This window comes from Berghia stephanieae, chromosome 4 (genome assembly GCF_034508935.2).
Source record: "Berghia stephanieae isolate SIO BIC M18660-M18661 chromosome 4, UCSD_Bste_1.3, whole genome shotgun sequence".
Classification (NCBI taxonomy): domain Eukaryota; kingdom Metazoa; phylum Mollusca; class Gastropoda; order Nudibranchia; family Aeolidiidae; genus Berghia; species Berghia stephanieae.
In genome coordinates, this window is record NC_088363.1 from 3092237 (window position 1) to 3107236 (window position 15000).

The 15000-nt window shown below is 38.4% G+C and overlaps 1 protein-coding gene across 6 annotated transcripts in view; it reads right to left on the bottom strand.

The window, feature by feature from the left end:
• Window positions 1-15000, bottom strand: part of LOC144969907 (kelch-like protein 5) — a 142414-nt gene that overhangs the window by 31998 nt on the left and 95416 nt on the right. For 4 of the 6 annotated variants that reach the window (XM_078908969.1, XM_078908970.1, XM_078908968.1 and 1 more), the window contains one exon: window positions 6617-6954. In XM_078908969.1, coding sequence (XP_078765095.1) covers window positions 6617-6954 — 338 coding nt within the window. Of the gene's footprint in view, window positions 1-6616; window positions 6955-10777; window positions 10826-11565; window positions 12288-15000 lie in introns of those variants that run through there. The other 2 variants (XM_078908971.1, XM_078908974.1) reach the window with 2 other exon arrangements.

Here is a 15000-nt window from a genome sequence, read left to right on the forward strand (position 1 = left end):
TGAGTCAAAGCGACAAATTATGCAGCTCTGTAGCTAAAGCCAAAGTTTCGTATTTCTGCGAACTTTTCGTAGTACTAGGCATTTCTGGTCTACAGTGACAAATAGTCATCATTTTCCAATCAATTTAACCCACTACCGCCATCGCCTTATTACATTATACATACCAATCTCCGCCACCACCACCATCATCATCACCACCACCACCACCACCATCACCACCACCACCACCATCATCATCACCACCACCACCACCACCACATCACCACACCATCATCCACACCACCACACCACCACCACCACCACCATCATCACCACCACCACCTCACCACCACCACCACCATCATCATCACCACCACCACCACCACCACCCACCACCACCACCACCATCATCTCACCACCCCACCACCACCACATCACACCACCACCACCACCACCACCACCACACCATCACACACCACCACCACCATCCATCCACCACCACCACCACCACCATCACCACCACCACCACCACCACCACCACCACCATCATCACCACCCCACCACCACACACCATCATCACCACCACCACCACACCCACCACCACCACCACACCACCACCACCACCACCACCCCACCACCACCACCACCACCACCACCACCACCACCACACCACCACCACCACCACCACCACCACCACCAATCATCACACCACCACCACCACACACCACACCATCACCACCACCCACCATCCATCACCACCACCACCACCATCACCACCACCACCCCACCATCATCACCACCACCACCCACCACACCACCACCACACCACCCACCACCACACCACCACCCCACACCACACCACCCCCCCCCCCCCCCTTCTCCACCACGGACCTGGGTTATCCAAGTCTTCCTTAGGAATTGACCCAAAAGAAAAACAATTCCCCCATAGGACGAATAAAAGGAAATTTATTATTATTATTATTATTATTATTATTATTATTATTATTATTATTATTATTATTATTATTATTACTATTATCATTATTACTATTATCATTATTATCATTAATATTATTATTATTATTATTATTATTATTATTATTATTATTATTATTATTATTATTGTTATTATTATTATTATATTATTATTATTATTATTATTATTATTATTATTATTATTATTATTATTATTATTATTATTATTATTATTAATATTATTATTATCATCATTATTATTATCATTATTGTTATTATTATTATTATTATTATTATATTATTATTATTATTATTATTATTATTATATATTATTATTATTATTATTATTATTATTATTATTATTATTATTATCATTATTATTATTATTATTATTATTATTACTACTACTTTTTATTGACTGATAAAGCAATACTCATGTATATTAATGTCTGACCCAGACAATCAATTCTGTGTGCTTGGCTAAAAAACCCCAAAAAACTCACAACATTGCCATCTGGAGGTATAACGGACCAACACACAAAACTGTGTGTAAACCTTAAACGTTTATAGTCAGGTTAATACAGTTTAGTGAGAACTTCATAAACATGGATGGCAAAAAAAAAAAAAAAAAAAAAAAAAAAAAAAAAAAAAAAAAAAATAATAATAACAAAGATCTGAGTGACGTCAAAATTTGTTCTATCTATAAATGCATTATCCAATAAAAACAAACAACAACAGCAACAACAACAAGTTGAAAAGAAAAAGAAAAAGAATGACGATTTTTTTTAAAAGAAGAAAAATAATGAAAATAAAGAAGATAAATAATGAAAAAAAAAAAAAATGAAAAAAAAGACCAACCCCCCCCCCAAAAAAAAAAAAAAAAAAAAAAAAAAAAAAAAAAAAAAAAAAAAACAAAAAAAAAACAACAAAACAACAAAAAACAAATACAAACAACAAAACTACTAAACAATTTATTTTTAAAAAAATTTCCTATTCTTCTTAAAAAAACCAGCCTAGATAGCATGATAATGTATATTGGGATATCCAGTATGAAAGTGGATATGGATGGGATAATAACAATAAAATGCAACAGTTGGCAGCAGCTTGGATGGGATGGGATGTCTGACACTGATAACTAACTAGCTATCACTTCCACTCGGTATGGTGTATTCCATCGATAATTCCCCCCCCCCCCCCCTCACCCCCCAGGACATCATGTACATACATATATTCTTTGTTTGTTTGTTTGTTGAATACCCTGCCTGACTGGTAACGACTGATTAAGCCATTACCGACCATCAATCTGCCGAGCTCTGGAAAAAAAAAACAACAACAACCCATATTTAAAAATTTGGCCAGAAAACTCGTCCTTCAAATATCGATCGATTTAAATGACATCTCATCTTGATAAAAACTCTCAAACCTGGGACTTCGCGGCGAAGTTCTGAAGTCCCAGGTTTGAGAGTTTTTTTTTTTGCCAAGATGAGGGTCATTTAAATCGATCGAAATTTGAAGGACGAGATTTATGGCCAAAGTTTAAAATATGGTTTTTTTTTTCTCTCCAGAGTATGGCAGTGTTACCATTGTTCTAACACAGACAATAGGAATATCATAGCAATACCCCGATCACGTGAACCAACCAATGCCTATAGCTCGCCGACCCGGTCTAACATTCAGACCAATGTTCTACAAATAATTATCATCATTATTTCGCTGACAAAACATAAGTTTTCTTTTCTTTTTTTTTTTCAGCTATGTGGTCTTGCGGTATGACACTCTATTTCGGATCGGAATGTCCGAGGTTCAAGCCTCGATCGGCGCATAGTTGAGTCCTTGGAAAAGGCTCTTCACTCACAATGAGTATCTGGCCGTTAGCAACGTTGCCTCTATCCGAAAAAAATTGTAATACCTAAGGCGTCAGCCGCAGTGCAGCGCTGAAAATTGAGCTAGGGTGAGGTGACTTGCTCAAGGCCACACAGAGCAGCGGCGGGTGATCAAACTCGGTACCTTTCGGGTAGGAAGCAAAGACCGTACCGCTGAGCCACGCTGCCCCTCAGTTAATGGATTAAAAAAAAAAATAGCCCTCAAGTTGTCCCAAAAAATTCTCAAATATGATGGTGATGACAGTGGTGGCCATGTTGTTGTTGATGATGATGATGATGATGATGATGGTAATTATGATGATGATGACGATGATGATGATGATGATGATGATGATGATGATGATGATGATGATGGTGATTATGATGATTGTGATTATGATGATGGTGATGACGATGATGATGAAGATGATGATGATGATGATGATGATGATGATGTGATGAGTGGTGATTATGTTGTTGTGTTATGATGATGATGATGATGATGACGATGATGGTGATGACGATGATGATGAAGATGATGATGATGATGATGATGATGATGATGGTAATGATGACGATGATGATGATATTTTCCTGGCATCTCGTGGGATCTACGGGGCCCCGATTCGCTTCTCTCTCTGCGGACGCATGTCAGAAAATTGTTACAATCGTCCCATATCGAAATACAACACTGCGTACGTATATAAGATAACCAGGTGACGTAATCCAACGTAAAAGGTCACGTGAGTACATATTTATTGTGTGTGTGTGTGCAAAGTACATCGGTGTCAACAATAGGATTCACTTGTTCTGATGTCACGTCAGTCCAGCAACGAGCAGCTTGGTTCTAAACAAAGAAAATCTGTACTTTTTATTCTTCATGCATGTTAACTCGAACGTTTTCACATGTCATGTGACCGGAATGTATAAAAGTCAAAACATGATCAGATTTATAATGTTTTTCTCGCCTTGATACACTTTTGTGCTCATCAGAGAAGTATTTCATAAAGGTGTCCGTCTTTGTTCAGATAGATTAAAACCAGTTACTAAGCTAATACGCGTCATTACGAGGGAAGTGACGTCACGACTGTTGAAGTCTATTGATTAGCTCTCCAGCTCTCAAACCTGGGACAATCAAAGACTTTGCTGAAGCCCCGGGTTCAAGAGCTTTTAAAAAGATGAAAATTAAAATTACATCCTTCCATCCAGAGACACCATAAGATAACGTCGCCTAGGCATTCCACGAAGGGATATACATAATTCATCAAACAAGATGTCAGATGTCAACAGGAATCACCCATGTTGTCCAGGCGAGCAAATTCGGAGGTTAATGATCTTGTCCAAAGATAAAAACAGAAATGCCTGAAGCGGGGCTCGAACGTGGAACCTTCCGGGTCACAGTGCAATACCTCAACCACTCGTACACTTCCGCCCCCCCCCCCTCCTCCAGCCCCATTTTGCCAAGATGACGGCCATTTAAATCTTACCACTTCTCTGTATATAAGCTTCTTTAATTCTTCTCCATGTTCCTCGTGGCCTTCCCCTTGATCTTCTGCCCTGAGGGTTCCAGTCCAATACTTTCTTTGTTATAGTGGAGTCATTCATTCTAAGCGTGTGTCCAATCCACCTACATCGTCTTCTTCCTATTTCCTCTCCCACTGGTTTCTGCTGTGTTCTTTTCCATACTTCATTTTTTATTCTATCCATCCATTTTATTCTGAGTAGCTTACGCATGCACCTGTTTACGAAAATCTGTACGCTCCTTAAACATGCCTGTGATGTTCCAAGCTTCACATCCATACAGTAGGACAGACTTCACGTTTGAGTTGAAAAGTCTTAGCTTTAGTCGAAGGGAGATGAGTTTTCTGGCCAAATTCTTTAAAACGACCCCCCCCCCCCCCTAGAGTATAGCAGTTAGAGGGGTAATCGATGCACCTGGGATCGATCTTGGTCCTTTTGCGTGTGAAGCGAATGCTCTACCAACCGAGCTATCGGGACCCCCATAAATCAGTCTACCTCGATTGGGGATTCGAACCTCAGACCTGATCACCGGTCGGACGACGTGCTACCATTACACCACAGAGGCTCCCAGAAGCAGTAATAAAGATAGATCTATAATGTGCGGCTATGTGGTCTATTGGCATGACACTCGCTTTCGGATCGGAAGGTCCTGGGTTCGAGCCTCGCGCTCGGCGCATAGTTGCGTCCTTGGAAAAGGCTCTTTACTCACATTCTCTCACCGTACTCAGGTGTAAAACAAGTACCTGGCCGTTAACAGCATTGTCTTTGTCCGAAAAAATGTAATATTGCCTAACAAGCATCATGTCCCGCCCTACATGTTAAATGTTGCTGTTGGCCAGGGACCCCTTGTAAAGCGCTTTGAGCACGTTTAGTAGATATTGCGCTATATAAAAGCTAAAAAAAAATTTTAATGAAAAAAAAGTAGGACAAAAGAAGGATTTCGATCATCAGCTTCATGATTCTTATCAACAGGAACACACCGAAATGGCCAAAACTGTGTATGTATGTATATACAGCAAACAACAGCGTACCATTTTATATGGAGGAATGATAAGAAGAAAACAAAAAGAGGGGGTGGGGAGGGGGGGGGGGTAGGAGGAGAGGTATCAATCATCTTTTACACACATAGCAGCATTTATCTGATTGTCTGTCTACCAGAAAATGAACTCACGAAGTAAAGGGCCTTGCATGCAATATCCAGAATCAGGTCAGACAAACCACACGGACGGGACAGCTTCGTGATACAAGAAAAAAAATGGTGTTCTAATATATAGAATCCCCCCCCCCCCCCCCCCCCACCCCAATTCCCTCCACTGTCCCCAGCTTAGCAATTAGAATGTCTCTAATCCTGATGGAATCTCAAACCGATCCAGATTTAAAGCTTTCTGGTCAATTATTTTTTTTAAAATGAGCTTTTATATAGCGCAATATCCACTAAACGTGCTCAAACGGCTTTACAAGGGGTCCCTGGCCAACAGCGACACATAACATGTAGGACGAGACATGTCGCCTGTATTTTTTCCGGACAGAAACAACGCTGTTAACGGCCAGGTACTCATTTCATTTTACACCTAAGTATGGTGAGAGAATGTGAGTAAAGAGTCTTTTTCCCAAGGACTCAACTATACGCCGAGTGAGGCTCGAACGCAGGACCTTCCGATCCCAAAAGCGAGTGTCATAACACTAGACCACATAACCGCACAATTAATTTCATTTCCCCATCCTCCTTCTTTCAGCTTATCCCGCAATTTGCAGGGTTGCCATCATGAATGCCACATCTCCATGCATCTCGGTTCAGAGCATCACCTTCTTCCAGGCCCAGTTCCTTCATAACGTCCTTTACCTTATCCAACCATCTTGTCTTTGGGCGTCCCTTTTTCCTCTTTCCCGCTAATACTCTTCAACAGTCGTAACGTCACTTCCTTCCTAATGACGCATGGTAACTTAGTAACACTGGCTCTAAACTATCGGAACAATGGCGGACGCCCGTATGAAATATTTCTCCGGCGAGCATAAAGGGTATCAAGAGGGGAAAAAAACCCCCACATAAATTTGATCATGTTTTGACTTTTACACATTCTGATCACAAGGCGTATGAAAAGTTCTAACCAGCATGAAAAATAAAAAGTAATGATTTTCTTTGTTTAGAACCAAGATGGCCGCCGTTGCCGGGCGGCGTGACATCAGACTATTGAATCGTATTGTAAGTCCAATACCTTCCTTCCCCACGTTTACCCATCCAAACAGAGTAAATATCTTAAAAGAAAGTCTCCACTTACCAGTGTAGGTGTACTGCACCAAGGCCACGAGGGCGTCAGGATCGACATCCCGGATGTGAATCTCCTCCATGGTGGCCTCCCGTACGTTGTTGGTGAACATGGCGGCGAAGTAATCCGACGCGGCGCTCAGCACCAGACGGTGCGCGGGGATGCGTCGATCCTCGGCGACGAGCACCACGTCGCACAGCTGCCTCTTGGTGGCGTACAGCTCGAGCTTGCGCATCATCCGCTCCGCGTGGTTGTGGGAGCGGAACTCGTCGGTGCCTGCGCCCGGGGGTTCCTCCATCCGATTCGGGTGGGCCCCTTGGAGCTGAGCATACGTGTTGTGGACGAGGTACCTGATGAGAAAAAAAGGATGAGAGGTAAAAAGGGGGATTCGTTAAGGAAGCAGGCCTGTCCTGTAATACAGCCACCGCAAAAGCAGCCAATCGCAAAAAAATGGAGATGTCTGGTGGATGCCCTATGTGCCTCAAGGCCCGAAGAGGATTAAGTAAGTAAGTATTATTTACTAACGAAAGAGTGAAAATGGAGAGGCTTCGAATGGGAACAATACAGACATAATGGACATTTCGGGTACAAATCCTTCGTCAGCACAACCATAAACAAATGAACGTGGAAAACAAATAAAATAAAATGCAATATAACTTGTATCATCTGTACTCAATGGTGGTTGGAGTATGAATGAAACGTTAGCGTGGCGTGGGTAGTGGGTAGGGAGTCCCAGGGGTGTGATCGGGATGATTAGAGAGGTCAGCGTGTGAAGGAACAGGAACTTACTGGAAAATAAAGGAAGATAAAAGACAAAATAGAAACATTATTTACTATGCGTTTGAGTTGAGGAGAAGGAACAAAGGAGGGAAGGTTTTCTAGGTCTCCGTCATCGTTTCTTGCAGGATCAAACGAGGAGTCAACTTTCAACGTTTACCAATCAGTATTTTTCTTCATTCAGAGAACACTACAATTTTGAGGAGTCATGTATTCAGGGACTTACAAAGAGGAAAACAGTTGTCTTGTTGTTTCCCACCATAATTCCATGAGTATTTGTTGTTCTCCCCCCCCCCCCCCCCCTTTCCAACCACCAACGTTTATAGTCTGACTAATCGCATGTTCAAAGGATTTCAACAGGATAAAAAAGAAGACAGTAGGGTATTAAATTACTCATATTCTTTCAACAGGATAAACAAGAAGACATTATGATAATACATTACTCAGATTCTCTTTCAACAGGATATAAAGAAAACAAAGGAAGAAAGAGACGGGGGAAAGGGGGGGGGGGGGTGAATTGAAGAAGAAATATACAGATAGCTCGATGTCGACAGACAACAGAAAGATATGAAGGAGATATAGATAGATAGATAGATAGATAGATAGATAGATAGATAGATAGAACTGGAGATATATATATATATATATATATATAATATATATATATATATATATATATATATATATATATATATATATATATATATATATATATAAGAGAGAGAGAGAGAGAGAGAGAGAGAGAGAGGGAGAGAGAGAGATAGATAGATAGATAGAGAGAGTGAGAGAGTGAGAGAGTGTGAGAGAGAGAGAGAGAGAGAGAGGGAGAGAGAGAGAGAGAGAGAGAGAGAGAGAGCGAGAGAGAGAGAGAGAGAGAGAGAGAGAGAGAGAGAGAGAGTGATATTTGTATATTATGAGGATGGAGATAACAAAGAGACTAGGATATAACATATTATAAGAAAGACCATTGATTTTGGACGATTACTAAGTCGGACACAGTGGTCTGCGGAGTGTCATGTGACTGCCTAATGCCTCGGTCTGACACGCCAACAAATGTACTATGGCAGACCTACCTAATTACTACGAAAAAATCGTAGAAATACGAATTTTTGGTTACATAAACAGAAATCTGCATTCGCCTCTTTGACTCAAATAAATCTGGTTGAGAAGGAAAGCTGAGTTCCTCAGAACCTATATTCAGGGCTTTGGAGTGTTATGGATCATGCTGAGAGCAAATTGGTTATTTCTAAAGCTATTTAAAGTTACTTTTTCTATTTTTGGGCGGCAATGTGGTCTTGTGGTATGACACTCGATTTCGGATCGGAAGGTCCTGGGTTCGAACCTCGCTCAGCGCATAGTTGAGTCCTTGGAAAAAGGCTCTTTACTGACATTCTCTCATCGTACTCATGTGTAAAATGAGTAATTGGCCGCTAACAGCGTTGTCTCGGTGAGAAAAAAAAATTGTAATATCGCCTAACAGGCGTCATGTCCCGCCCTACATGTTAAGTGTTCCTGTTGACCAGGGGCCCCTTGTACAGCGCTTTGGGTATGTTTAGTGGATATTGCGCTATATAAAAGCTCAAAAGCTCAATTTTTCTATGTTTCTCTTGGAAACTACGAATTTTTGAAATTTCAAGAAGTTGGCAGCTCTACTATGGGTACACCCCCCCTCTCTCTCTCCCCCCCCCCCCCCCCTCTCTCTCTCTCTCTCTCTCTCTCTCTCTCTCTCTCCCCCACCCCACCCCTCTCCCCCCTGCCAAAAAAATACAAGCAACTCCCAAACCAAATGAACAATTTTGTCCATTGCTAAACACAAGAGAGAAAAATTATGAATTTCCGAACAAAGAAAACACTACGTAAAACACGACCCGAGGGGACAACTGCTCTGTCTCAAATTATTATTATTTTTTCCTTCTAAAAAAACAAAACAAAACAAAACAAAACAATTTAGCTTTTTTTATAGCGCAATATCCACTAAACGTGGTCAAAGCGCTTAACAAAGGGTCCCTGAACAAGATCAACACGTAACAAAAATTACGAGACATGAATGACGCCTGTTAGGCGATAATACAATTTATTATCCGACAGAGACAACGCTGTTAACGTCCTGGTACCCATTTTACACGTAAGTACGGTGAGAGAATGTGAGTAAAGAGCCTTTTCCAAGGACTCAACTATGCGCCGAGGGAGGCTCGAACACAGGACCGTCCGATCCGAAAGCGAGTGTCATACGACAAGACCACATAGCCGCACATTTTCTTTCACAAAGTGGTCATCTAAAGCATTTATCAAGGACCATGGAGGCGGGAGTTTGAACCAGTTTCGGTAGCGTGAAACAGACAATTACAATTGCTTGCTACTTTTTGTATAGATAGAAGGAAGATGACGTCACTCAAGCCTTTGTTATATTACTTTTTGCCATCCGCGTTTGTAAGTGATTCACACTAAACTGCATTAACAAGACTATAAAAGTTCATGGTTACTCATAGTTTTATGTGTTGATCCGTTATACTTCCGGATGGTAACTTTTGTGAACTTCTTAGCCAAGTGCATACTATCTATAGGACGCTTTTAAGTAGCAAAAGACTTTCGGCCAAAATATAAAAGACCCATCTACCAAATATCCGACCACACTTCCCCACAAGCAAAGGGACCGGTATGGATCTGAAGTCCAGTCAATTTTTTTATAAAACTTTTAGAACGCCTTTGTCCAACAGGCAGTGATTTGGGTAGCTGGATCTATAAGAACTGGCGGAAAGTACCTGGCAATAAATAGACAACCGTGATGTCAATTGCTACTCCTGTACGTTTAACGCTACTGAAACTGGGGATAAACTCCGTGGGCTTTTAAAAAAATGAATGGCAAGGCTGCAGCTACACGACGAGACAGTCACCATCTCATAAATAATAATAATAATAATAATAATAATAATAATAATAATAATAATAATAATAATAATAATAATAATAATAATAATAATAATACTAATAATAATAACAATAATAATAATAATAATAATAATAATAATAATAATAATAATAAATAATAATAATAATAATAATAACAATAATAATAATAATAATAATAATAATAATAATAATAATAATAATACAAACCGGAAAAACAAAACCAAAAAATAACAACAACAAAAACAAGACAAAACAAAACAAAATAAACAAAACAAAACCAAAAAAAAAAAAAATCAAAAAAAAAAAATCAAAAGAAATATGTAAAACAACAACAACAACAACAACAACAACAACAACAACAACAACAACAACAACAACAACAACAACAAGAAGAAAGCACGTAAGAGAGATAATTAATTCTCCACGGTGTTAAACAACAATCAAGAAATTGAAATCCTAGAACAACAAATCCACGGAAAATCCCACCAGATTTCATACAATACAGACGAATAACAATATAATTTGGTTGCAACACTACATACTTGCAGATGCCTATTATATTATATATATGTCTATGATACGAGGAAGTATGTTGTTGTGTGTTGGTTGGTGAGTGTGGATGGCTTATCTAGAAGTGCCTACTTGAATAGTTTAAAAATTCGTCATTTTTAGGAGATAACAATAGGATTAGTAGTCTGATGTCACACCGCCCGGCAACGGCGGCCGTCTTGGTTCTAAACAAAGAAAATCATTATTTTTTATTCTTCAAGCTGGCTAGAACTTTTCATATGTCTTGTGACCAGAATGTGTAAAAGTTAAAACATGATCAAGTTTATGTCTTTTTTTTCCTTTGGATACGCTTTTATGCTAGCCGGAGATATATTTCATACGGGCGTCCGCCATTGTTCCGATAGTTTAGAGCCAGTGTTACTAAGTTACCATGCGTAATTAGGAAGGAAGTGACGCTACGACTATTGAATCCTATTGTAGTCGCTAATAAGTAACTTTTTAAAAATCAACAATTTACCCTCACAAATATTTTAAAAACATTTCGAAATCCTTAAAATTGTGGTTTGGCATCAACTTTGTTTCTTTGTTTTTAAGGGTTTTACGGCGCTTGCAACACATTTAGGTCATATCAGCGCCAGTAAAAGGGAAGAAAATGGGATAGTAAAATGTTCTAGAATCATTATTAAAACACCTAAGAGAAAGTAAGACAAGGGAACTAGGAACAAATAGAGATGAGATGTAGATTCCACATTAATATTGATTACCTGTGGTAGAAATCGTGAAAACTGTGACGTTTCAACTCGTTGTTCCTTTTACTGGCGGGCGTGGTGGATCCCCGCATGGCTGTATAATCGCTTTCACATTTCACCGAATACATCCTTTGTTTGTTTGTTTATCTGTGTGTCTGTTTGTTTGTTTGTTTGCTGTTGTTGTTGTCCACTCCTCTACTCACCACCACAAAATTCAATCCACAAGAAATAAATAATAATAATATATTATAGGAAATTTATCAAAGACCCACGAATGAATGAAGTTGATGAAACTCAGCTCTAAGTTATTGATTTATTTTTTAATGTAGACATCCAGTTGGGTGATTAGCTCTCAATGAACATTCTCTAACACACTACAAACGTGTAATGTTACACATAATTTTGTGGGTTGGTACGAATGATCAGGCGGCACGAACAGATGAGTATTTTACCTAAACGCATAGCATCAAAAGATCTGTCTATTGGACAGTCTGCTGGGTGATTAGTTCTCACCAAATCGATATAATATCAATCAAACTATAACATATAATTCAGGTTACACAAAGTTGGGCGTCTTGATACGTTTGATCTGGCAGGCAGATATTGTATTTTATTTAAACGCATATCACCAATAGAACGTTGACAACATCCGTTTGTTAACATGGAAGATATGTTTGATAGTCCATCCACTATATCATTATGAAAGTTTAAATTGATAGTAAGTATACAGTATATTCCTGATGAGGAAATAAAATATTTTGCTTACAAGAAGTTGAATTTTACGATAAACACGACGAACTCAATAATAATAATAATAATAATAATAATAATAATAATAATAATAATAATAATAATAATAATAATAATAATAATAATAATAATATAATAATAATAATAATAATAATAAAATAATAAATAATAATAATAATAATAATAATAATAATAATAAATAATAATAATAATAATAATAATAATAAATAATAATAATAATAATAATAATAATAATAATAATAATAATAATAATAATAATAATAATAATAATAATATAATAATAATAATAAATAAATAAAATAATATAATAATAATAATAATAATAATAATAATAATAATAATAATAATAATAATAATAATAATAATAATAATAATAATAATAATAATAATAATAATAATAATAATAATAATAATAATAATAATAATAATAATAATAATAATAATAACAATGAATAGGTTACATAATAAAGGTGGCATAACTATTTTAGTATAGACAGATTCTTAGGATTACGGGCGGGACGTACAAGAGCGAGGATGGATGATGGCTTTAATTTATTGACGACCAGCATAATATATTTAGACTAGAAAATAAGATATCATCACTACCCAGTCCTTCGGAAGACTGGTTTTACACTTCCAATGAAATAGGAACCAGTTTTTTTAACATCACACTTTCTTCCCTATTAATTCCGTGTCAGAATAGTCTCGAATGAATGAAGTTGACGTCACTCAGATGTTTGTCGTTGCTTATTTAAGACCGCCAATGGGTGATTAGTTCTCAAAATTACGGCATAAACATGTCTAATATTACAACGCAGTTTTATGGATCGTTACAATTGGTATGGCGGGCAGAATCCGAATTGGTGAGTATTTTACTTAAACACAAACCATCAATAAACGTTATTAAAGTTTTGTATGTTACTACTATTGATATGGCGGGCCCGATCTTCACTGGTGGAGTATTTCACTTAAACGCAAACCACAAATAAACGTTATTAAACGTTACATAATTTTGTGTGTCACTACTATTGATATGGCGGGCACAATCCGAACAGGTGGAGTATTTTGCTTAAACGCAAACCATCAATAAAAGTCATTAAAGGTTACACATAGTTTTATGCGTTAATTACTACACAATGTTTTGACGGACAGCACTAGAGGGTATTTTATGTAATAACACACACACACATTCATTATCCATACACACATACACATTCATTACACACAAACATACACATTCATTAATCAAACACACACGCATTCATTATCCACATACACACACACACACACACACACACAGATATTCATTATCCATACACACACATTCATTACACATACACATTCATTACACACGCATACATTCATCACACAACACAGTCACACAAACACACACAAAAAACACGTCGCACACACACAAACACACATACACACACACACACACATATACCACCAGCAGTCTTCGAAGTGCGCGTAATCACCAGGAAGGTAATTAATCATAAATATTGTCAGGTTCAAAGTTAACAGTCAATCGTCATATCTTGACAGTAAGTTTGAAACCACTCTTTTTTTTTAATGGGGGGGGGGGGGGGGGGGGGGGGGGGGGGGGGGGGGGGGGGGGGAATAGCTCAGACGGTAGAGTCACGCTCTCCCCGGCCAGGCGTAGTTGTCGTACCAGTAAGGTCGCGGGGTCAAGCCCTCACCGTAGCCGCGAATTTTTATTTTCTATGTTGTCTTGATCTTTATTTGTGCTTTTTTTTTGAGCTTATTTATTTCTTTTTTTTTTTTAACATGTATAACGCAAGACCCATTAAACGTGCTCAAAGCACTTTACAAAGGGTCCATGACCAACAGCAATACGTAACATGTCGAACAAGACACGACGCCTGTTAGACGATATTACAATTTTTTTCTCCGACAAAGACAAAGCTGTCAACGGAAATGTACTCATTCTACACCTGAGTACGGTTAGAGAATGTGAGTAATAAAGAGCCTTTTCCAATGACTCAACTATGCGCCGAGCAAAGGCTCGAACCCATGACCTTCGGATCCGAATGCGATTGTCATACCACTAGACCACATGGCCCCACTGGCACTTTCTTTCCTACTCATTTCATTTCTTGACAACAATATGAGTGTTACAATGTTTTCACGGTGTTAAGCTGGCTATAGATAGTTCGAAGATGACGTCACTCAGGTCTTTGTTGTTGTTTCGCGTTTATGAGTAATGCTCACTGAACTGTTTTAACCCGACTATAAACGTTCAAGGATACACACAGTTTTGTGTGCTTGTCTGTTATACTTCCGGATGGCAATGTTATGAGCTTCTTAGCCAAGCGCATACTATCTATACAATGTTACAGCAGCAGGCGTAAATAAATGATAACGACATGATAACATCAGAAGATAGTTCAAAGCAAAATCGAACCTTGGAAGAAGTCTAGTTCCATGCAAGACATTTCACTAAATTAATAAATCAATTCACTTATATTTACAAAGGCAACACCCCCCCCCCCTCCCACACCAAACAGACCAAAACAAACAAAGAAACAAAAAACAACAACAACCCAACAACCCCAAAACAACAAACGTATACAAACAAACAAGCATATAACCAAACAAAAATACCCAAACATTAAAAAAACGCCCCCCCCCCCCTCCCCGCTAAAAAAAAAATTCAAA